At 44.1% G+C, this 22049-nt stretch overlaps 1 protein-coding gene across 3 annotated transcripts; it reads left to right on the top strand.

Annotated features, from left to right (window-relative positions):
• The first annotated feature begins 1250 nt into the window (after positions 1 to 1250).
• On the top strand, positions 1251 to 20334 carry IDH1 (isocitrate dehydrogenase (NADP(+)) 1). 3 transcript variants are annotated; one of them, XM_024564016.4, is made up of 9 exons: positions 1251 to 1413; positions 5463 to 5600; positions 9054 to 9345; positions 11640 to 11745; positions 13030 to 13207; positions 14153 to 14304; positions 17089 to 17229; positions 17943 to 18105; positions 19394 to 20334. In XM_024564016.4, exons 2-9 carry the CDS (start codon positions 5479 to 5481, stop codon positions 19482 to 19484), a joined length of 1245 nt encoding a protein of 414 aa, XP_024419784.2. In that variant the 5' UTR covers positions 1251 to 1413; positions 5463 to 5478; the 3' UTR covers positions 19485 to 20334. The 3 variants fall into 3 exon arrangements, with proteins under 3 accessions (XP_024419784.2, XP_045054227.2, XP_045054225.2); XM_045198292.2 differs by lacking the exon at positions 1251 to 1413 and adding an exon at positions 1434 to 1577; XM_045198290.3 differs by lacking the exon at positions 1251 to 1413 and adding an exon at positions 1936 to 2182.
• Positions 20335 to 22049: the final 1715 nt, after the last annotated feature.

The raw sequence follows: 22049 nt of genomic DNA, 5'->3' as shown, positions 1-22049 counted from the left end.
CTAACTTCTCTGGAACTCAGATAATAATCTCATTATCCTTATTTTCTAATACAATGAAGATTGGGTTTATTTATAGTATGTAACGGTAATTGAAATTACAGTAGTCCCCCCTTATGGAGGGAAGGGGAGACAAATCCCAAGACCCCCACTGGATGTCTGAAACCATACATAATGCCAAACTTTCTTCCTAAACATACATACCTATGATAAAGTTTAATTTACAAATTAGGCACAGTAAGAGATTAACAACAACAAATAATAAAATAGAAAAATAATACAATATACTGTAATAAAAGTTATGTGAATGGCTTTGGGGCCATTATTAGGTGAAATAAGACTTGAACACAGGCCCTGGGATGCTGCAGTATCGGATATTCTATCTGATAACTTACCAGCAGGCTGCTAAGGGACTAAAGGGTATGTAGCTGTGTAGTATACAGCATGTGTATGCTGGACAAAGAGATGATTAACTTCTCAGAAGGGACAGAACACGGCGACTGGAGATTTCATTATGCTATTCACAACAGTGCGCAATTTAAAACTCAGGAATTGTTTTTCTGGAATTTTCCATTTAATATTTTCAGGACTGCAGGTGACAGCAGGTAACTGAAACCACCAAAAGCGAAAACGCGGTTAGGGGGGGGTTACTGTATAGGTACAGACGCTCTAAAGACCTAGTCATTGGAGGTGGTGGAAATTACTGTGGCATGCCTGCTTGTGTAAAAGTTCAATCCTTTGCATTCTAGCTGCGGGTGGAGTAACCCCTTAAGCAGCCCGCGCTCATTGCCTGGATCTCTCTTTCTTGGGCCAAAGGCGTTTCCAGACTCTGGGGAGCTCCAGGAAGAGGGCTGGTCCAGGCGCTCTGTCTCCCCGTTTGCCTTTACTGTGGGCCTGGAAACTCACTCCTCGTGTCCCTAAGATGTTACAAAGTCCAGGGTGCCCTTTGGCACGTGCGTGTCAGAACACCAGCCCCAGCGCGCCCTGCTCCCCGGCCTGCAGGTGGCACTCGCGTACTTCCACCACTAAAAGCCATAGACCAGTTCGGGGGGCGCTGCAGCCCCTTTCTTCGCCCAGAGCGCTGAAAAGGATGCTCCGCAGATTGCTCCCTCAAGTTCGGGAAACTAGCCTTGAACCCTTACCCCGCCCACCACGGAGGGGTCGCGCGCGGCGATTGGCGCGGGGGGCGGAGGCGGGGCTCCAGGAGGTGGGCTGAGGGGGCAGGGCCGGGAGGGGACAAAGGCGGTGTAGAGGAAAAGCCTTTCCCCCTGCTGGTCCGTCGGTTTCGCCGAGGCTGAGTCTGACGCGGAAACAGCTGGGACCCAGCTGAGATTGCTGGTATTTGCACTGGTAAATTTGATCCTGTGATTGGCTGTGGCGCCCCCCGGTGCATCGACAGCGGACCTTCCCCTGCAGGTAACAGCAGGCTACTAGGGGCGGTGCCGGCTCCTGTCTTTGGGGTAGGCTCTGAAGTATGCCTGTAGTTGGAATGGGGAAAAGGAAGCTTACTCAGGTCTTGGGTGTGGAGGGAGGAGCTTAGCAGCGAGTTCTGGTCGCGAGGAAGGGGAAAAGAAATCCAGGTACTGCACGTGGGAATGGGAAATGGGAGGGAGAGGGTGCTAGGTTCCTGGATGTGTAAAAGTGCGGCTCTTGGGCTCGGGAGGGTGAAATTGGGCGGCAGAAAGTTGTATGCATTGACAAATCGAAGCCCAGGTCTGCGTTCGGAAAGCAAATCTAGCGGTAGGAAGCTGCAAGGACTCGTAGAAGACTAAATCTTGGGTTTAGGGGGAAGAAAACGTGCGGCAATGGAGCTGAAGGCAAAGGAAGGTGGAAGCCGAGGACTTGGGCGTGTGCCGCGAACTCCCGCAACCCGGAGGATGCGTCAGTCTGGGGGGCGTGGAGGGGGAGGAGCTCCAGCACCCTATTGCTGTGGGGGCAGAGTAGGGAGTGATGGCGACTCCGGCCACCGCCGGGATCTCAAGTTCTGGGGAAGGCGTTCCCTGGACGGCTCCCGGGACCCCTTTAAAGGCCCGGCCTCGGAGAGGGAAGGCGCGGCGGAGGAGACCCGGAAGGAGCCGGGTCAGTTGCGGTTGCAACCTTCTTGCACAACGGCCACAAGGACGTGTGCCGGCCAAGAGCCTCCTGGTCCCAGCGTCCCCTAAGGACGTTCAAACCGCAAGACCAGGTAACGGGCGACGAACCCGGGACGCACCCACGGACGCACCCTCCAATGTGTGCTGGCGGAGATACTGATACTCCCGTAACCTTTATTTGGAAGGTGCCTGCAGACCTGAAACTGCCCTGTGCCGTTCTGGGTTCATTCCGCAATCTACTTTAAACCGGATAAACCGGCCTAAATCCTCCTGATAGGAGGCGTTTGTATGTGGTCTCTTTTATTTCGTTTGGTTTGGGCTTATTTTAGTAGATAAACTGCACTCAGCTGACTCTACAAGACTGAGAGGAGTTGGAGTGATTAGAAGTTGATCCACCGTAGTAAGAATTAGCAACTTCTCCCCTTCCTTATTTCCTTCAGTGTGGCAACACTGCTTTTAACTGGTCCTGGACATCTTAGAGGCAGGCACTGCGAGGGAATGAGTGAGGAATATTTCCAAAAGTAAATTGCAACTCCTTCATTATTGTCTGGCAGTCCAGTGTATTCTCTGCAACTTTTTTTTTTTGCCCAGAAATTATTGTAATTCATGAAAGCAGCTTTAAAAAATGGCTAAAAAATTGGGAGTTGGTGAAGATAATATTAAACAGAGTGAGCAGTTTTGTTTTTTTTTTTTCTTAAATTACTCTGTATTAGTCCAGGTTTATTTTCCGGAATTGCACAAGTGTGTCAGCAGGTTGGAATTCGGCTGCTCTCAGACAAAATGAACTGGCCTGTGGAAAAGTCCTTCCTTCTGAAGTGGGGATTTGGGTGGAGACTAAAATCTGAAGAGCAAAGTTAGACAAGTAAACCCAGTAGGGCCTAAAGTCCACCCCATGGATTTTAAATCTAAAAGAAATAAAATAATTTCCTACATTGTAGTAAACCAGGGCCTCCCATAAAGTTCCATTGTTCTGTTAAAAGGTGGTAAAAATTTAGTTAAGTAATGTGAGATAAACCTGAAATGTTTCAGTTATGCATTATGAATATAAAAAGATCGCTGCACAAAATATTTAATTCAACTCAGAAGGAAACAATTAACTAAAAAATAATATCACTCAGTATTGAAATTTCAAGTGTGGTATGTGAACTTCTATTAAATTGTTTGCCATGGAGGAAAACTAACCAAGCCATAACTCTTGCATAATGCTGTATAGGAATGTGACCGTGGAAATGTAGTGGCAAAACCAAGATAAGTTTGCTGCCTCTTTTTTGTTTTGCGTTGAATACCAGAACAGATGAGACAGTGGGATCAGCGTGACTGAACCGCACACTTTAGGCTGTACTATAAATTATACTTGAAATTACACATGGGAAGTAATTGACTCATCCACACCAGTTCGTTCAGTTTTTTAACTCCAGTTGAGGTCCAGACGGTTGCCCAGGAATGGTCTAGGGAACCTCCTAAACACGAACAGGCAGCATTCTAGAACTTCAAATTTGGGAAGTGAAAAGGGCCTAGGGGTAGAAATTCATCCTGGCTTGTCACGAGAAACTGAGACTTACTTTTTTAGTTTAAAGACCGATTCCTTGAGCTCAGCTTTTCAAGTGAGACTGTTTACAGGCCTCTTGCCTAATAATTTTTAAAGTTAGCTCTCCATATTTTTGCAGCTATAAATTCAGGGGAATAAAAGCAAAGGTGTTGCTTTTATTTGCAGTGGTGTTGCTGGGGGTAAAGAGTTTCTGTTGGAGCATGATGAAAGGAGATAGATACCTTTAAGAGGCTCAGGGCTTCCTCTGCCTTTTAGGGAACACACATAGGAGATGGCCTTCCTTTAAGCCCCATAGTCTTGCTTCTTCCAAAGGGTGCACCCCTATCCTGCCCTTTCTGAGAATCAGATGGCTTTGTATTTGCTGACAATACACCCTATTCCTCCAAATGGCGTCTCTTCCAGGAACAGTTTCTGCTTCCCTATGCCATGCACTGGCAGCTTACCATTGCCCATCAGCAGGCAGGAAAACAGTATGGGAATTGGGTCACCGAGGAAGAGGACAGGGATTTCGCTGGGTCCTAAGCAGTGGCCTTGTATATGCAGATTTTGCTAATTGAGAAGTCACTTTTGTATTGAGGTCCACACCCTCAGTATCTAATATTCGTCTCTAGGAACACAGAGTTCCACCAGGAATTCTTCATCTTTCACTTTCGGACTTACAGTTCTTTAAATGTAAGCATTAAGAATTTGTCATATCTCCTCAAAGGTAATTATTTTAACCAAAACAGTCTCTTAAAAGTGGGGAACTATTAGCACTCATCATTCTGCTTATCTTGAGGGCCCAGAAAAGTGAGGAGTTGAATAAAAGTCTTAAAGTAAGCATGATATTGTGGAAACAATATTTTATAAGATAAACCAATAGTCACAAATAGTGATTACCTTATTAAGGGCATGTGACAGGGTCAGGCTGCCTGATGCTCTAGCTGGGTGGCCTTGGGGAAGCTACTTTGCTTTTTATCAAAGTAAAATAGGAAAACAGTTTCCATCCTTCTGGGCTGTTGTGAGGGCTGACTCAAACCACACATGAAGCGCATAACAATGCTTTATGAAGAAAACGTGCTCAATTTTAATAGTAAATGTAATTATTGTTAGCTGTATTATTATGCAGTCGTGCCATTATGAATTGTTCTTTTAGTAGGCACCGAATGTTTATATTTTGGTTTTGTACTATTGTAACCATGCAGAAACTTTATTTCTTTAATATGATCTTTTCTCTTTTTCCTTTTGATTCATCGTGGCCTCAGCACACTGATTCACGTTCCTCCTTCTCCCTTGCATGTCCACTCTCTTAATTATTAAGCCCTCAGGACAATGAGGTTCTGGTCCACATTAAACAATCTTAGGAACAAAGCCTCGGTCTTTGGACCACAAGGACAGAGTTTCAGTTAAACCAAAGATAACATCTAGGCCTCCACTGTGTTTTCGCTCCAGACCCAGAAAAGTGATGAAACCAGAGGCAGTGATGCCATGGCTGACAGGAGGGCCAGGTGCAGTGACCAGTGACCAGTGACCCCCTACCCTAGTGCGGGCCAGTCACAGAGACCACAACCCCAACTCCCTTAGTCCCGTAACTAGCGATTTTTCCCATATAAGTCATCCCCTGAAAGCCTCCAGGAGCCAGGTCTGTGAGCTTTAGCTCACTTGTGACTCTGGGTGTGAGCTTCTTCCTCAAGTAATAAAGCCGTACTTTCTTGGCTGCCAATTCCTGTTCCTTTCTGATGGGGCTTCGATGTGCGCAGGCAGGCAGACCCTGTTAGACTGGTAACGCTGTCATGAAATAAATGGTCAGATGTGTGTCTTACCTTCCTTTTTGCTTTTTAAAGGTTTATTGAAGTCAAAATGTCTCAAAAAATCCGTGGCGGTTCTGTGGTAGAGATGCAAGGAGATGAAATGACACGAATCATTTGGGAGTTGATTAAAGAAAAACTCATTTTTCCCTATGTGGAATTGGACCTTCACAGGTAAATGAATTAGAGTATGTGCAGCTTAAAGACAAGGATACGTTCTGAGAAATGTGTGGTTCGGCAGTTTTGTTGTGCAAATGCCGTGGAGTGCACTTACACACACCTGGATGGTATAACCTCCTATACACCTAGTCTCAATGATACAGCCTATTGCTTTGTAGGGGAGGCAAAATAATTCCCCCTCTACCCTTCTGGGTTCTTGGCTGAGACATCCCGTAATAAAAGACAGATTAAAGAAAAAAAACAAAAGTCTAATAATAAAAATATGTATACCTTTTCTATACATATCATTATAGTAACTCTCCAACATGGCTGAAGCCCCACCTTACATACTGTCTTTGGCCAAAGACAAAAGAAGATGGGGGGGGGCTGGGTCAGTTACAGGATGTTCTGGGAAAGGCACTGTAAACAAGATAAGGTGTTAGGCATGTTTAAGTCTTCCTTTCTGCCTCCGTAAGAACCTGGAGATGAGGTCATCCCCCGATCCCTGGTTGGGGGGAGAAACCCTTCACACGTGGAGACTCCCTTACGAATCTACATGCAGTTTGCAAGGGGTTACTTCTACTTGGCTTTTAGAGCTTCTCCCATGTCTGTTGTTTCCAAAATTAACCAGCCTAAAATAATCCTTATGCCAGAGAGAGATGTTTTGGGGGAATAAATTCTGTAGCCCTGCGGCTCCCCGGGTACACACCTGTACTGACCACTGTAGGCAGTTGTAACCATGGTAAGTATTCGTGCTGCAACATCACGACTGCTACCACAGGATCAGGTGATGGAAACTTTTCAGCTCCATTAGAATCGTGTGGGGTCACCGCTGTGTATGCAGCTCATGACTGTTCCTCCACACTGCAAACCCAGGAAGTGCACTCTAAGTGACTGCAGGACTTAAACAGCCTTTTAGGTATACGCAGCTGTATCTCGTGAATGATGCTCTTGGGGGAGAGTGCCGAAATACATGCCCAGGACTCTTCTGTTTTAAATGTAATGTTGCTGCATAAACTGAGCTTATTGTTCAGAAGACAAGAAATATCATGGGAAAAAAACGTGATTCTCAGGTCTTTCCAAGCCTCTGCTTCCTGTAAAGGTTTTATTTGTAATAAATCAGTGGCCAAGAGGAGCACGAATATTGTCTGTAGAAGGGAAAACAATGCAGGTACATCCTTTGTTAAACGATAAATGTAGTTGACACAATTTTGTCCTTTTGAGCTCAATTTTCTATCCCTGTACTTAGACAATGGACCTTTTCCCTTTTTTATTCCTTGCCTTTTGCTCTTTTCATACAATTTTAGTACAGAAAGAATGCTTCGAGTTATTTTAATAAAACACCAGTCTTTCAGAAGTTCCCTTAAACCATTTCTGTCCTAAAGACTTGAGCCTTTGCCCTTTCATATCTTTAGAGACAGATATGAAAATCTCTGTGGAATTCTCTCATTTTTTTCCTGTGTTTTTCATAAACTGGCTCATGCTTTTTGAATATTTGAACTAGGTAGAGACAGACTTTTTACAAGGGGGAAGTGGCTGAAGACTGTCACATTTTAGCCAAACTACTGGCAGCTGTGGGTGTGTTTGCCTTGACCCAGAATTATTCAACAGACTGTCCTGAGGACCTGATACATTTGCTTGGGCGTTCCAGGTTTGTCCAACAACCTTTGGCATCTCTGCGCCACACTGGAAGAAGAGTTGTCTTGGGCCACACACTAAATACATTGCGACACATAATCATAAAAAAAAATCTCATAATGTTTTAAGTAAATTTACGATTTTGCATTGGGCTGCATTCATAGCCGTCCTGGGCTACCTGTGGTCTGCAGGCTGCAGTTTGGACACCCTGGTAGACATTTAATTTACATGGTGTCAGTAGACACCCTTTTAAATTATTCTATGGTCAAGCTGTTGATAATATCTATATTGCAACCAGGAGAAGGAGCAAGTACCTGCAGAGGTCAGCAAAACATCCAGGGAATGAAGCATAAAAAGCATCATCCAAGTAGGTTAAAGAATTTTTACAAGTATTCTCCTGTTTCAGAACTCTATGTAGGTGAGTTGACAGAGTCCTTTAGAATAGCCTAGAGGCATAAGGAGCTTTAAAGGACGGTCCTTAGACCTAGAAAAAAGTCTCACGGGCTACAGACCAATGAGTTTTTGGAGGCTCAAACAAGTGTTAGGTTGTTCTAAAATTGCTGTTATTATATGAGGGGTTCCTTTTGAGTGGAGCAGAGCAATTCGTTTGCTTTGTTTTCTGCAGGCTGGACAGTGGTCCAGGTAATTTATTCTTTCTTTTCTCTTAGAAATGTTAAGAAAAGAAGCAAAAAATCCACGAATTCACTGCTAGTTTCTCCTGATGGCCAATTGTTCCTAAGAACATGAAAACTGCCGACCATACTTCTTGTCTGAGTTAGGAGTAAACATTTGTAGATTCTTAGCACTTCCTCTGCCAGAAGATAAGAGAGTCAGTGCTTTGTCACGCTTGTGTGAATTATCTAAGGTCAAAGCAGTCCAGGATTCTTTTTATTTGGAGAGACATTGAGATTCCTACCCTTGTACTTGCATTGTGAGTTGCAACATCTAAGGAAACACAAGGAGTGAAAAGAGAAATCTAGAGGCGTCATGGTTCAGCAAGTTACGTAAGGTGGAAAACTGTTTTAAAAACTTGGAGAACAAAATAGTCCCATTACTGCTTTGTTTTTCCTATTTTCGACAAACTTTTATACTTTAGATGAACCTTTACAGTCACTGCCGGTGCTCTGAACAACCAACGTTCTTTTCAGCGCAGAATAACTTGCAGTCTGGGTGCTGGTGTGCACTCAGCTAGCTGTCTGGGGCACATAAAACGGTTGCTTGGTTCCGTTACTTATCCAGTAAACTGCAGGCCTGTGTTCAGAACAGAGAGACTTACCCAGGAATTAGGGGAAGGCTCCTCATAGGACTAACTGGCAGGAATGAAGGATTCATTCGATTTTTGGCACTGAATGTCACATCTGTAACTCCCACTGCTTTTAGATGTCAAAATACAAGAAAAAAACTGAACCCTCAGACCCCTTTATTTTTAGAGCGCGATATTTACCAAAGAAAAGATAAGGCGGTGTTTAGGCTTGCATTTTTATGTTAGTTATATGGAAGGAAGTCTGCAAAAGGGTTGCTCCAGTCAGTCATTTTCTGTGTATGATGAAAGCAGGCAAAGGCCCCAAGCCTGAGGGTTTCCATACAGTCTCCTTCCAGACAGCTTCCCGCCGCCGGCCTGGAGCTGGGGCCCAGCAGTCCAGCCTCCCGTGCTTTTTTTCAGTTGGCAGCCATCATCGGTGTCTGGGGTGCATGAAAGCTGAAACTTGGCAGATTTCAGTATACTGAGAGCCTTCACGTTCATGCGGAGATAGATAGAATGGTGGCACACTCGGGCGCCTATCAATTTGTCTGGAATCAATTTGCCCACTTTCGATGTTTCCCTCCCAGCTATGACTTAGGCATAGAGCATCGTGATGTCACCAACGACCAGGTCACCAAGGAAGCCGCAGAAGCAATAAAGAAGTACAACGTTGGTGTCAAGTGTGCCACCATCACCCCCGATGAGAAGAGGGTCGAGGAGTTCAAGTTGAAACAAATGTGGAAGTCACCAAATGGTACCATCCGAAATATTCTGGGTGGTACTGTCTTCAGGGAAGCTATTATCTGCAAAAACATCCCCCGGCTTGTGAGCGGGTGGGTAAAACCCATCATCATAGGTCGCCATGCCTATGGGGATCAGGTAAGAAGTCATGCTGGTGTAATTTGGTTTCCCACTCTGTTCATGCCTTCAGCTGCCCAGCAGCTCTGATTGGTGCGCGTTGTGCCCTTATCTTTCGGTGACTACGTCCGTTACACAAAGCGCACAACTGAGAAACGCATATAAGTGTATCTGTATATTTGCACATTTAGATAGAAGTAAACACAGAAAGACTCACAGAGGGGCACCTGTCTCAACATAAGTGTTTTTTTTCTTTTTTTATTAAGTTAAACCACATAATATTGAAATTTTTTTATGGATAATTTTCTGTGCTTCAACCAAATCAATAGTTGTCAACCCTGGGTCTAAAAGGATCCCTTTATAGGTTTTTCCGGTGTTTGTTTTATATTGTTTTTTTTTTTTTTTTTTTTTTTTTGTAATGTGTTTCTTTGTTTTAATTCCAATGCTTGAGACCCACCCTGCACCAGCTGAATCTGAGTTCCGTGGGATTCAGGCATTTTCAGGCTCCCCACGTGATTCCACTGTGCAGGCAGTGTTGACAGCCACCACAGATTATATGAAATGTGATCATTTCATACAGAAAAGGAAAAACTGACTCAGTAGTTGACAGTGGCCACTTTAAAATGGTTCTCTCCTAGTTGGAAAAGAAAGTTAAGTTTCTGTATTTCTGTACAAGTAGGCTGGTTGCCAGATTAAACAGAAAGCCAGCTAACTAAACAAAACAAAATTCCTTGTCGAAATTGAGGCGCTGAGACTTTCATAGAAAGTCACTTACGCCTTAAAAGACTCCAAAAAACGAGTCCTGAAATGCAGAGGCTTCGATGTAGCTGTCCTTAAAAACAGGCTGACCGGGGGCAGACCACCCGCTGTTCCGGGGGACGGGGTCGCTGGCAGTCCTTGAGGGGTTCCCTGTGCTCTACCCTGTGGCTCAAACTGTCGCTCTGTCCTGGCTGGTCCCTTGCCCGGTACCTCCCAGAGGCCCAGGACAGGGAGTGTGGATGGGAGTGCTGCAATCTTCCTAATTCTGGGAACCCCACTCTGAGTTCTTAGGAGTTCAGCAGGGTCATTTTTGTCCTTTTCTTGAAAAATTCCTATTTTGGCACCAATCACCTGGAAGAATGATCCTTCTATTTGTTACAGTCCAGATTGAAAATTTCAAGCCTCTGGTTGATTGCCTGATCGTTTGAATGGGCATAAATGCCCGCAAGCATGTACGTTGTTGCTGTGGTGCCTCGGTTTCTTCCTTTTGAGGACTGGGAATAAATTACCATAATAAAGGGTTTCACATGTCAGAGGTGCTCTGCGCAGAATAGATGCTGAACCTTTTCTCTTACCTGGCAGCTCTTTTACCAGCTGTCATTAGTGCCGCTCTGCACAACCCACCAAAGGCATGGCCGGCATCTGCCGGGGCCTGACTCTGAAAGTAGTCTTCTCTAAGTCGTTAAAGAAGGTACAGTGCAGCAAAGATTTAACAGATGCCTGGTGCAGGCTGAGCACAGTTTCCACTAGAGTAGCTTCATGCCCATGAGAGAGATGGCTGTCCACAGATGGCCCTTTCCCAAGGGTCATCCACCTGTCGCAGCTGCTTCCAGAATGGATTCACAGAGAGAAGTTCTGGGCCGGGCAGTAGTACTGATGGAAACTATGAAGAGACTAAGCTCTGAAGGTCTAAGGATCAGCCCTCAAGCCTTTGGACCTTAGATGCCTTGTTTCCACAGCATTGCAGTTCCTTCCTTGTAAGACTGATGTAAGAATCAAATGAGATAATAAGAGGAGACTAGTTAATCGCTCAAAGCATCTGCCCTCTAGTGGGACAAGGCATTAGCTCTTTCTTTATCATCGTCAGTACCGCAACCAGTATATGATCACCTCCCTATAGGAGGACTTCCCTGACCTCCAGGTCACGTCGCTTCTCTTCCTCTGTCATCGCCCGTAGCATCGTTCATGCCCACTTCAGATGTCTGAAAGCTCTTTCTGTGCTTTTCACTTCTGTATGTCTGTCTGAAGTTGTAAGCTTCCTAAGGGAAAATGCTCTGTTAACTCTCTCCTCTCCATGGCAGTGCTCAGAACACCGCTCCGTGCGTGGCAGGGAACCCCATTAACACCGATTTTTAACCTGCACTCCCTGCCACTGATTAGCTTCGGGAACCTTCTGGACCTTTTTGTCCCCATCTCTAAAATAAAAGAAGGTTGAGCTACACTGTCCTGTTTGTCTAGGTGTCTTCCAGCTCTGTTCTATGATTTTTTTTCCCCACTCTTTGTAATACTTGTTGAAATAGTTGGTTTTTTAATACCTTTCCCTCCCGCCTACACAGTACAGAGCAACTGATTTTGTTGTTCCTGGGCCTGGAAAAGTAGAGATAACCTACACACCAAGTGATGGATCCCAAAAAAGAACATACCTGGTACATAACTTTGAAGGTACGTAATTAGAGTTCATCATGATCATTTTTTTAATAGGTATTTGGACAATTATTCCTGGTTGTTTAACGTTAGTTAGTTGTGTGGCTGCCTAAAAGTACAACCTGAATCTACAACGTTACTACAGCTCAAATCTAAATTAAAAAACAATCGGTTTTCCATGCCTTCCCGTGGCATGAATAATGGCACAGAAGGGATTAGCCACTTTATTGGAAATGCGTATAAGGCAAAGACAAGTTGATAATTACGCGTTCCTCTTAAAACACAGGGGAAAGCTGGCAGGAATCTGTTGTGTACAAATTATATAAATTAAATGTTCGTAACTCCAAATCACTTGTGATGTAATCCTACTCTTTGCTCTGATAGAGTTTGAATTTAAAGAAACGGTTGTATTCTATGCATTTGCTGAAATGTTCTTGCCCACCTGGATATTTACTCTGTGGAAGTAAAACATTTGTTTTTTGCCTTTTCTTGTTCACCATCCTGCCGCTTCAAAAGGTCTGTTATGGCAAATTCCACTCGAAACAGAGGACCCTCTTTCTTCCACCATTGAAGTTAAGAAAAGCACTCACACAAACAAAAACTCAAGAGTTACCTAGCCTCTGTTTTCCTTGACTCTTCTAAATAATACATTAATGGAACCCAATTCTGCTGGTTTGTGCAGCAGTTGGCCCTGGTCCGTGGCATGGATTCAAGTCCTGTCTTTCAGTAACAACAGAGTTCAGCTAACAAGAGTTGTGAAACGCCAGTGATTACATGCAGCATAGCTTTTTCTACTGATAACAGTGTGGCCTCTCGGGGCCCTCCAGGGAACCAGGAAAACTCTCATTCTCTGGCTGAGGATTGAGTGCACACTTTGAGTTTAAAATACATATTTGAAAGTTTAAAAGTATGACAAGACAGTTTCAAAATTACTGTATTCACCCTTTCCTGAGTGTATTTCTAGTTTATATTGGTAGTCTTTGCTGATATAAATATCTGTAAATCAGTGTATATTTCAGTATCTTCAGGATCTAAAAACTGTATCTTTCTCATATCTGTTGAATGCCCTCTCTCCACAAGTTAGGAGGCCCTTTTCTAGGACTGACTCCCCTCCTGTTATGTGCCGTAGAATCTCATGGAATATTCAAGTTGGAAGCCTGGCTGGGACTCCCTGAAACCTGGGCTTAGACATGGGAGCTGGGAATTGGGTGTCTTGGTGGCAGCGGATGGGTTTGAACTTGTTACAACTATAGCCCATTTACCTTTCTCTTTGTTTCTCTCTTTCATTGGTGTCCCCCACAGAGGGCGGTGGTGTGGCCATGGGGATGTACAATGAAGACAAGTCAATCCAAGATTTTGCACACAGTTCTTTCCAGATGGCTCTGTCTAAAAGTTGGCCTTTGTATCTGAGCACCAAAAACACTATTCTGAAGAAATATGATGGGCGTTTTAAAGACATCTTTCAGGAGATATATGACAAGTAACTACAGTTGTTTTTTGTTTTTTCTTTTTTCTCAAGCTGCATTCATAGTATAGCATTTGCATCCTTATCCTTTTGATTCTGGGACAAATTGAGTGAAAACCACCACTATCCCTTAAAGACAAGAGCAAAACAGATGTAAAATAAGTGAAACAAAATCACTCTAAGTTGTTTTCAGAGGTACATGTGTTCTCCAGTAAGTCTCACGTTTTTCTTTTTTCAGAGCCAGAGTCACATATTGTTTGAAGAAGTTACCCTGTTAGTGATAGAAAGCTCTAATTTTTCAAGTGTATGAATGAGTTTCTGAGCTGGGCCCATTTCTGTTCTTCCTGAAACTCATTGTGTTTGAAACTCTGCTCTAGTGTAGTCTCTGGAACCTAAGTCTGCATTTATAACAACTTTAGATTCAACAACATGTGAGCATGCGTTAAATTTTAAGACAACCCAGCTCCCTTGCAGGTGTGAGTGTTCAGGCCAGGGCAGATTTTCGACCTCTTTCGGGAGGCGTTTTAATTTCTCTTCCCACTGCCCGTATTCTAACCCTGGAAGCTGTCCTAGTTCCCTGAATGATATCAAACAGAATAGTCTCCCCCCCCCCCTTATTACATTTTTGAAGTAAGCTGGATCTCAAGAAGCTGCTCAGTAGTATGTTGAAAACTGGTGAAGCAGTACTTGGGGAACTACATCCTTGCTTAATTCTCACATCTCTCCAGACTGGGTAAAATCACCCTTACAAAGGGGGGATTGGGGTCTCACAGCTAGAAAGTGATTGGACAGGGAGTTGAACCCATGCACCAGGTTCCCAAGTTTGTGCTGCTCCTACTAAAAATGCTGCTTCCACCCCACCCTTCCATCCCCACTCTGGAGAAGCATATGATGTCCCCAAAACAATTTTCCTCCTTTTTTTTTTTTCTTTTTTTTGTTCTTTCTTCTCTTCTTTCTTAGGCAGTACAAGTCCAAGTTTGAAGCCCAGAAGATCTGGTACGAGCATAGGCTCATCGATGACATGGTGGCCCAAGCTATGAAGTCAGAGGGAGGCTTCATCTGGGCCTGTAAAAACTATGACGGCGATGTCCAGTCAGACTCCGTGGCCCAAGGTAAGGAGCCTGAGGACCAAGTGGAGGTGGAGCTTGTTCTGCGGCAGGTGGGTGACGCCACAGCGGTTTTCCGGTTCAGGAAGGAGGATTCTGTAGCCCTTTGCTTGTAAAAATGATGTGATGTTAGTGCTGCGAGGCTCCAGGCCCCTCTTCTCAGCTGACAGATGAGGCAGTTAAGCTCTGGCTGGGGAAGCTGCTCCTCGGGGTCATGCAGGGTGTAACTCCGTGGGTTGGGACTCCCGGCTTCAGCCTTGGATGTATTAACACAGTTTATCTCTCAAACTTTTTTCCCACTTGAAGTTTCAGTACCTCCAACAGATAGTCCAGCTGCCTGGTCTGAACGTCACTCCTTTTCCCTGCCTTTATTCCCCCCCTGAGAATGTGAAATACTAGGTCACTCAGCAAGGAAAGGGTAAAGTGAGGGGCCTGGGCTAATAACCAAGGGGGCTCTCTCCAAAGCTAATTCCTTAAAAAAAAAATTCTAAATGTTTATTCCCCTAATAACATAGCCTCAAAATTCATGAAGCAGGAAGCTAGAAGGAAATTTTGAAATCATTTACCTAGTTCAACTGCTTTCTCTTTCTTTCTTATTTTTCTATCCCTCCCCCTTCCTTTTTATTTCTTCCTCTTCTTTATGCTTCTCTTTTTCACAAATGAGGAAACTGAGGCCGGAGGGGCAGTAAATCTAGAGGAACACATCCAGTGAGAAGATGCAGGTCTTCCAACCTCTTCTCTGGAACCCTTCTCGTACACATGACTCAGCTCGAACAACCACTATCTTGATACATTGACACCTCGTAGGGGAGGTATTAGTGATGCATGAACAGACAGACCGCTAGCTGGAAAACAGACACTGGACAGGATCCCTCACGGCTTGGCAGTTACTTGGCACACAAGCCAAACAAAAGGTTGAACAGACCCAAGAGCTCATTCACCTGGCAACAGGTAGCACTCATGCCCTTCCTGCCAGCCCCGAAGGCCGTTTGGGGACTGTGTAAAACCCGTGGCTCACCGCTCAGCTTTAAACGCAGCAGCGTTGAGCAAACAAGCCCGGGGCTATTCTCGAACTTCAGAAACCCCGGCCGCATGTCCGGTGTAGTGAACAGATACTGTCTTTCCCTAGATCTCAGCACCGAGTTCCCTTCAATTTCAGTTACCATGGCAGCTGCATCAACTTGAAACTCCCCTGACAGGTGTTTGTGTCAACTTTAATTATGTTTGCTTTTCCCAGGAAGTACTACTTTTTCTCTCTCTTATGAAAAAGTTAAGCACCTCTTACCAGTTTTAAAGTCAGTAGGTCAACCCAGTTAAAGATCACTTTTATTTTCATGTCAGATGAATGAATTCCACAGCTCCTTGCTCTCTGGTTGCTCTAAATCCAGACATGCAGTAGAGGAAGGAGGGTTGCTTTGGAATGACTCCATGGTGCATATGTCCTTGTACTCAGAGTTCTTGATAAGGGACCCAAGTCATTCCATCAGTTCTAAATGTCCTCGTGGCAACAAGAAGAGAGCGTGGGGAGCGATATTTCAAATGTAGTTGTCAAGTTGTAGAGGTTCAAAGGACTTTGAAGTAGGGGTTGTGAAGGGCAGTGTCCAACAGCACACTGATAAGATACCTGGAGCCAAGGCTGTCAGGGCAGAGCCTATAGATACACGTGACCTCCAGGCAGCTGAACAGATTAAAAGGCAGCTGGGCTGTCCTTGTGATACTCTTCTCTAGAGGCAAGAACTCCTTTGGACTCACTCCAGACATTTCACTTAGGTCTTCTGTTTTGACTAGTGTCCCCTAGCATTAATAGACGGACAAACTCATCATGGAGAGTGATGTATCCCACTCTTCTCCTGTCAATGAATATTTGAGAGTTAGCTGAAGCCTCAGACCAACACAATGATATGAAAGGAACTAGTAACCCCACACAGAAATGTCTAACTGTATCAAAGATGAGTTTAAAAAATTGCTTATGTTTACTTACTACCCTCAGACCATTATAAATTTGCATGAACTCCACAGGTGCTTTGGAGAGATAACAAAAATGGAGAAACGTGTTCTTTGAAATCAAGTATAAAGGAGTAATAAAAGAAGAAAACTCGACCGCAATGGACTTACAAGTTGTAATCACATTCCCTAAATAGGAAACCGCAGAATAGCCTTATTTTGGTGGGGCTGTTGAAGAGAGTACGGGCGAGTGGGATGTCCTTAGATCCATCCCATCCTGTCTTTAACCTTCCTTTTCTTACCAGCCCAGTGAGTCTGTGAGCAGCGTGATGGCAGAAGACAAGTCAATAAAGTTAATAAAGTTAATTAATAAAGTTAATCTTTATTTTCCCAGAACAGTAAAGCATCTGCGCCTGAGAATAACAGTAATGTATTGACCTCTTACTCTGGGACAGGTGCTATACTAAGGAATAAGTGAACTTCATATGTTTATTCACGAACATAAGTATTCATCGAATTCTCACATCCAGCCGATTAAGTGGGTGTTTTGTTATTCCCATGTTATAGGTAAGGAAACTGAGCCACAGTAGCCAGACAGTCATGGAACTAGGGGGCAGTGCAGGCAGTCAGGCCCTGAGCCCCTCCTCAGGGAGCAGGTGCCTCTGAGACGGGTAAGGAAGGGAGAAGTGCGGCCTTTGCAGACTCTTCTCTCAGATCTGGAGCGGGGACCCTGCTTTCCACACGGCAGAAGGATTATTGGTGTTTGCTTTGTTTGCTGCAACCTGTGAAGATTGTCATTTGCTCTCATGCAGTCGAAGCCAATACTTCATGCTCTGCCACGTACAGGTTATGGCTCTCTCGGTATGATGACCAGCGTGCTGGTTTGTCCAGATGGCAAGACAGTAGAAGCAGAGGCTGCCCACGGGACTGTGACTCGTCACTACCGCATGTACCAGAAGGGACAGGAGACGTCTACCAATCCCATTGGTAAGATAGTGTTCAGCTGCTATGCTGATTTCTGCCAGAGTGGAGACCTCAAAAAGGGACTCAAACGTGTTCCTTTGGCTACCAGATGCTTTGTGTGTAAAATTTCCAGCAAACAGCTGGTAAACAGCTGATTCATTCCACTAATAAGAGCTGTTTTCATATGCTTCTTAAAATATATATGCAATATATGCTTTTCCACTGAGTGGGACAATATCCATTACAGAAGAGATTGTTAACCGGCATTTTCCTTGTCCTCTGGTGTAGTGAAATGTCACATATTGCTAAGAATCTCAAAGCCACACGAATAGATCCTTCTAACCTGGCCTCAAGGGCAGCACATTAAAAAGAGATTACAGCCTGAAAAGAGGAGGGGAGACCAATATAGACAAGCGACAGAACAGTTGAACCTTTTGCAAATTAGTAAATGTCTTACGCTTCAAGAGCTTCCACACCATGAAAATGTGCTTCCTTAAACCTCTAACAAAGCCCAAAACATTCCTTCCACAAAAATGCAGATTTTTAAAAGTTTCCATTCAGTAAAATATTTCCAACTCTCCTAAAATTTAGAGTGCATGTGGATAGCATCAAATGAAGTCAGTCACCTAAATAAAAAACCTTCTATTTGGGGGAACATTTGGGAATATGTCTCGCTGGTACGATTGAAGTACTAGTGGATGCTAGTGTTTTCCGTCCCCCACCCCTCTCTCCCTCAGCTTCCATTTTCGCCTGGACCAGAGGGTTAGCCCACAGAGCGAAGCTTGATAACAACAAAGAGCTCGGCTTCTTTGCAAAGGCTTTGGAAGAAGTCTGTATTGAGACCATCGAGGCTGGCTTCATGACCAAGGACTTGGCTGCTTGTATTAAAGGTTTACCCAAGTAAGTACAAGAGGCTGTGAGCTCTGTGGTCAAATTGCCACTTATCCTCACCGGGCTCAAAACATCAGTGCTTTTTGGAAGTATACGAATTGTTATTCGTGCTCTGATTCAGGGGTCAGCAGCAGACACAACCTATAAATTGTCAGATAATAAACATTTCAGGCTTTGTGGAATATACAGCCTTTTCCAAACTAACCAGCCATTGGACTTTGTCTCCATGGCATGAAAGCGTTGTAGATGATTAGCTTCTGGCCGGTGGGTGTGGCAACATTTCAGTCAAACTATGTACCACACCAGGCTGCAGCCTGGATTGGGTCCATGGGCCGAGCTGTTACAGCCTGCTGACCTCTGATCCAGTTGACAATCATTGGGTGACAGGGTTCCATTTAATTTAACAAGAAAATGATAGACAGAAGCAAAGGGGTGCCCAAGGCTGTTTTATTCCGCCCCTCTATTCTTTCTCAGTTTACAGATAAGAAAAGTAAGCAGCACAGGTATCAGATGCCAAGTCGGTCATAGTCCCGGCCTTAGGTGCCTGTAGCCACAGTCAGATAGTTGAGGAGCCGTGCGGTGCCCAGGGTACTTCTGAGGACATGGCAGACCATACGTATCCCAGCTGGATTAGTTGCTAATCGGAGACTCCATCCTCAAGGGCAGTTGTTTACTCTTACTCACCTGCAGAAATACCACCAAAGTTTAATGCCAATCCCGTGTCCCAGCAGTGTGTCTTCACGGATCTCAGTTAGGGTCAGTATACCCCAGGATGTTCTAAATCACTATATTTTTCTGGTCTTAAACTTCCAGCAAAAAAATAATGTCCTTATTGGCATGGTCCCTTTGTAGCCTCTTTGAATAGGCACCTATCAGCAGGATTATGTTCACGAGTCCATTGTCTTTTTGTTTTTAAGTGAAACACTTATAGAAATAAGATCATTTGAAAAACTGTTAAGGTCATGTGGCAGCTTGTGTGGATGTGGGTAAAAGCACAGTGGATCCAGCATAGGTTTTGTCTCTTTGTAAGAAGGAGGAGTGAGAAGCGGGGCGGCGGGAACCCGCTGTGAGTGTGTGTGTGCGTGTGTGTGTGGCCCAGACTGCAGCTGCCTGTAGCCCGGGTCAGCCCCTTGCACCTGAGCACAGTCCTCAGCCCCAGACCTGTAGCTGGTTAACATGAATCAGTGTTCTTCTAGAGGTAAATAGGCTGCTACTTTCGGTAGCATTTCTAAGACTTTTTTTCTGCCTGCCACAAATCAGAGCAAACTAATTTTCTTCCTTTTTCTTCCTCTACCAGCGTCCAGCGTTCTGACTACTTGAATACATTTGAATTCATGGACAAACTCGGAGAAAATTTGAAGATAAAACTAGCTCAGGCCAAACTTTAAGGTCATTCTTCGGCTTACAGGGACAAGTGTTTTTTGGTAACTAGGTCCACGGGTTTACATTTTTCTGTATAACACTCAAGGGAAGGGCAAAATCAATTTTGTAATTTGCTTGAAAGTCAGAGTTTATCTTTTCTATAAGTTTACAACCTTCGTCTTATACATACAGGTATGCCACTTCAAAAACGTAGCCAGGGACTTTTTTAATTTAAACTTTATTTTGTACTAGTAGCTTAGGAACTACTTTAGTGCTGATTCATACTCACTGACAATTTTTCTCATGTTCTGATCTAAATGACCAAAATGAAGAGTGCTTGAAAGGCAAACTACAGCCACGGTTTTGGTCCCTAAAAATGTGTAAAGTGGGAATTTACTCCCTTCCCCACACTTGCCATGGCCTGGGCCCTGGGTGCTGTGGGTGTGACAGGTGTCCCACCGTGGGAGGCCCAGGGGTACCTTAAACTTGCGCAAGAATTGGAACGAAGAGCACGGCGGCAACTAAAACGTGTTGGAGATGCAGCAGTCGTTTGTGTAAAGAGCTCTAACTGAACGTTTCGAAATGTCAAATATTTGTGAGGCCACTGGAGAGTTTGGAGTCCAGAATAAATACTACCTGAGGGTTTGTCCTCTGCGTTTGTCCTCTGCTACTGGCCTTCTGTGGCCTGCATGGTATGGTACCCCGGACAGCGTATTTTATTCAAGTGCAATAATACAAGCCGCACCTGTTTGGGACTTCCGGCCTGCTTTATTTCCTTTATGTAAATGTGATTTTTTCAGCACCTGATGTTAAACACTATTCTAGTCTGTTCTTCCTCGAAACGTAATTGTAATTAAAATAAAGTACTAATGACTACTCTTTTGAGTTTTTATTTCTCCGGCGTATATACTTTGGTTGCCAGGCACCATGCCAGGTCCCAGCTCTAGGAATTTGATTTTGAAAAATCTCAGCCCTCCAGGAGTGTACTGGGGGGAAATGGGTAAATAAGCAGTGAGCTATGGATCCTACAGTGAAAAACGAAGGAGACCAAAGACAGAACAAAATGGGCAACTGCGGAATATTGGGGAATTGTGTCTGTGCATGCTAAGGACTTTGGTTATTATTATGTAAGTTAATAGGGTGCCAGTGAAGGCTTAAGAGGGGAGGGACATGATCATATTTTCATTTTAAGAAATAGCACTCTGGACAGCTTTTATGACGAGTGAATAGTAGCGGAGGGAGGGAGACAGGAGTGGTGGGCACAGCTGAGTAAGGGAGACCAGCCATGAGGCTGTTGTAGTAATTCAGGTGGGAAAAGATCTGAACTGAACTCACAGTGACACTGAGGATGGAGAGAATGATCCTGAGAAAAGAAAGTTGAATTAGTGGGGATTGGTGAGTCCCAGGAGATGTGGGGGTTGAGGAAAGGGAACAACTCAGGTTTTCTAAGTGTCCAGCTGCACACCTGGAGAACGGGGGGTCTACCACCCTGGGGCATCAAGGTCACTGATTAAGGGGAAGCAAACTGGGGCCTTGAGAGGAGGTTGGATCAAGTTACACAATACATCAGTGACTGTTTTGGTCTAGAACCCAGGGACCCTTAAGCTGTGCAAGGGCTCTTTCTACTATACCCGCACGTTTTCAGGCTTGAATGGAAGAAGAAAGCCTCCCATGGGACAGAATGATGGCATTGGATTGGATGATCTTAAGTAGGCCCTTTATCACTCACAAATACCCTGGGAGTAGATCAGATGAGTTTCTGTGGCAGCAAAGCCTTGCTCCAGTATGAGATTCAGCGTTTGTCCAAGAAGCAGTGTTCTAAAATAATCAGCAAAGGAACAGCTGCTGACCAACGCATTCAGAAACTCATGGTTTATTTTGTAACAGCATCAGGAGCAGGATTGTTGACCCAGAAATGACTTAGCATGACCCTGATGACAGCGGCATCCTGGGACGGGGGAGGAGAGGTCTAGACTTCGAGATTCTCTAAACTGCAAGCATTGTTCCTTAAGTGGCGTTTTTAACAAAATACTTAAAATTTAAACTTAACAGTTAGAGTTGCAACTACACTGTATTCTTGCCTGATACAGTCTTTCTGAGATGTGATCCTGAGAAGTGATTTCCCATTCTCCATTTGAATATTTATGTAACAAAAAGTTTTCCCCAAATTAAGGGTCTTGTCTCTTCCTATTAAAATGAAGCTATTATATTAGCTTTTATATTAGCTTCCTATTAGAAGCTAATATAAAAATATTAAGGAAGACAGTATTTATATAAATATTGATTTAAAAATTGGACTTTTATCACCTGTTAGAGGTTTTATTTCATAGTTCCCATTTTTAATATTAGGGAGAATGTAGCATCCAAATTGCTAATTCTTCTGGAGCAAGAAACTTGAACAACTGAATTTGGATGGTATCTCAGACTCTGAGAGAGGTGGATTTTGCAAACATTGTAGCATTGTCTAACATTTAATTTGGATATTTCAAATTTACAGGAAAATTGTAAAAATAGTATAAAGAAATCCTTTATCAGTTTTTGATATTTGCATCATTTGTCGTATCATTTTCTGTCTTCTCTCTTCACATACA

Source organism: Desmodus rotundus, chromosome 2 (assembly GCF_022682495.2).
Source record: "Desmodus rotundus isolate HL8 chromosome 2, HLdesRot8A.1, whole genome shotgun sequence".
Classification (NCBI taxonomy): domain Eukaryota; kingdom Metazoa; phylum Chordata; class Mammalia; order Chiroptera; family Phyllostomidae; genus Desmodus; species Desmodus rotundus.
The sequence above is the reverse complement of the archived record's forward strand: the minus strand, read 5'-3'. Positions and strand labels throughout refer to the sequence as shown.

What these genes read in the sequence shown, in the direction of transcription:
- IDH1 (XM_024564016.4), top strand. Translation starts at nt 5,479, where the DNA reads ATGTCTCAAAAAATCCGTGGCGGTTCTGTGGTAGAGATGCAAGGAGAT. An exon ending in GTGGAATTGGACCTTCACAG is followed by an intron (nt 5,601 to 9,053) that starts GTAAATGAATTA and finishes TTTCCCTCCCAG; the next exon opens with CTATGACTTAGGCATAGAGC. An exon ending in GTCAGACTCCGTGGCCCAAG is followed by an intron (nt 14,305 to 17,088) that starts GTAAGGAGCCTG and finishes TGCCACGTACAG; the next exon opens with GTTATGGCTCTCTCGGTATG.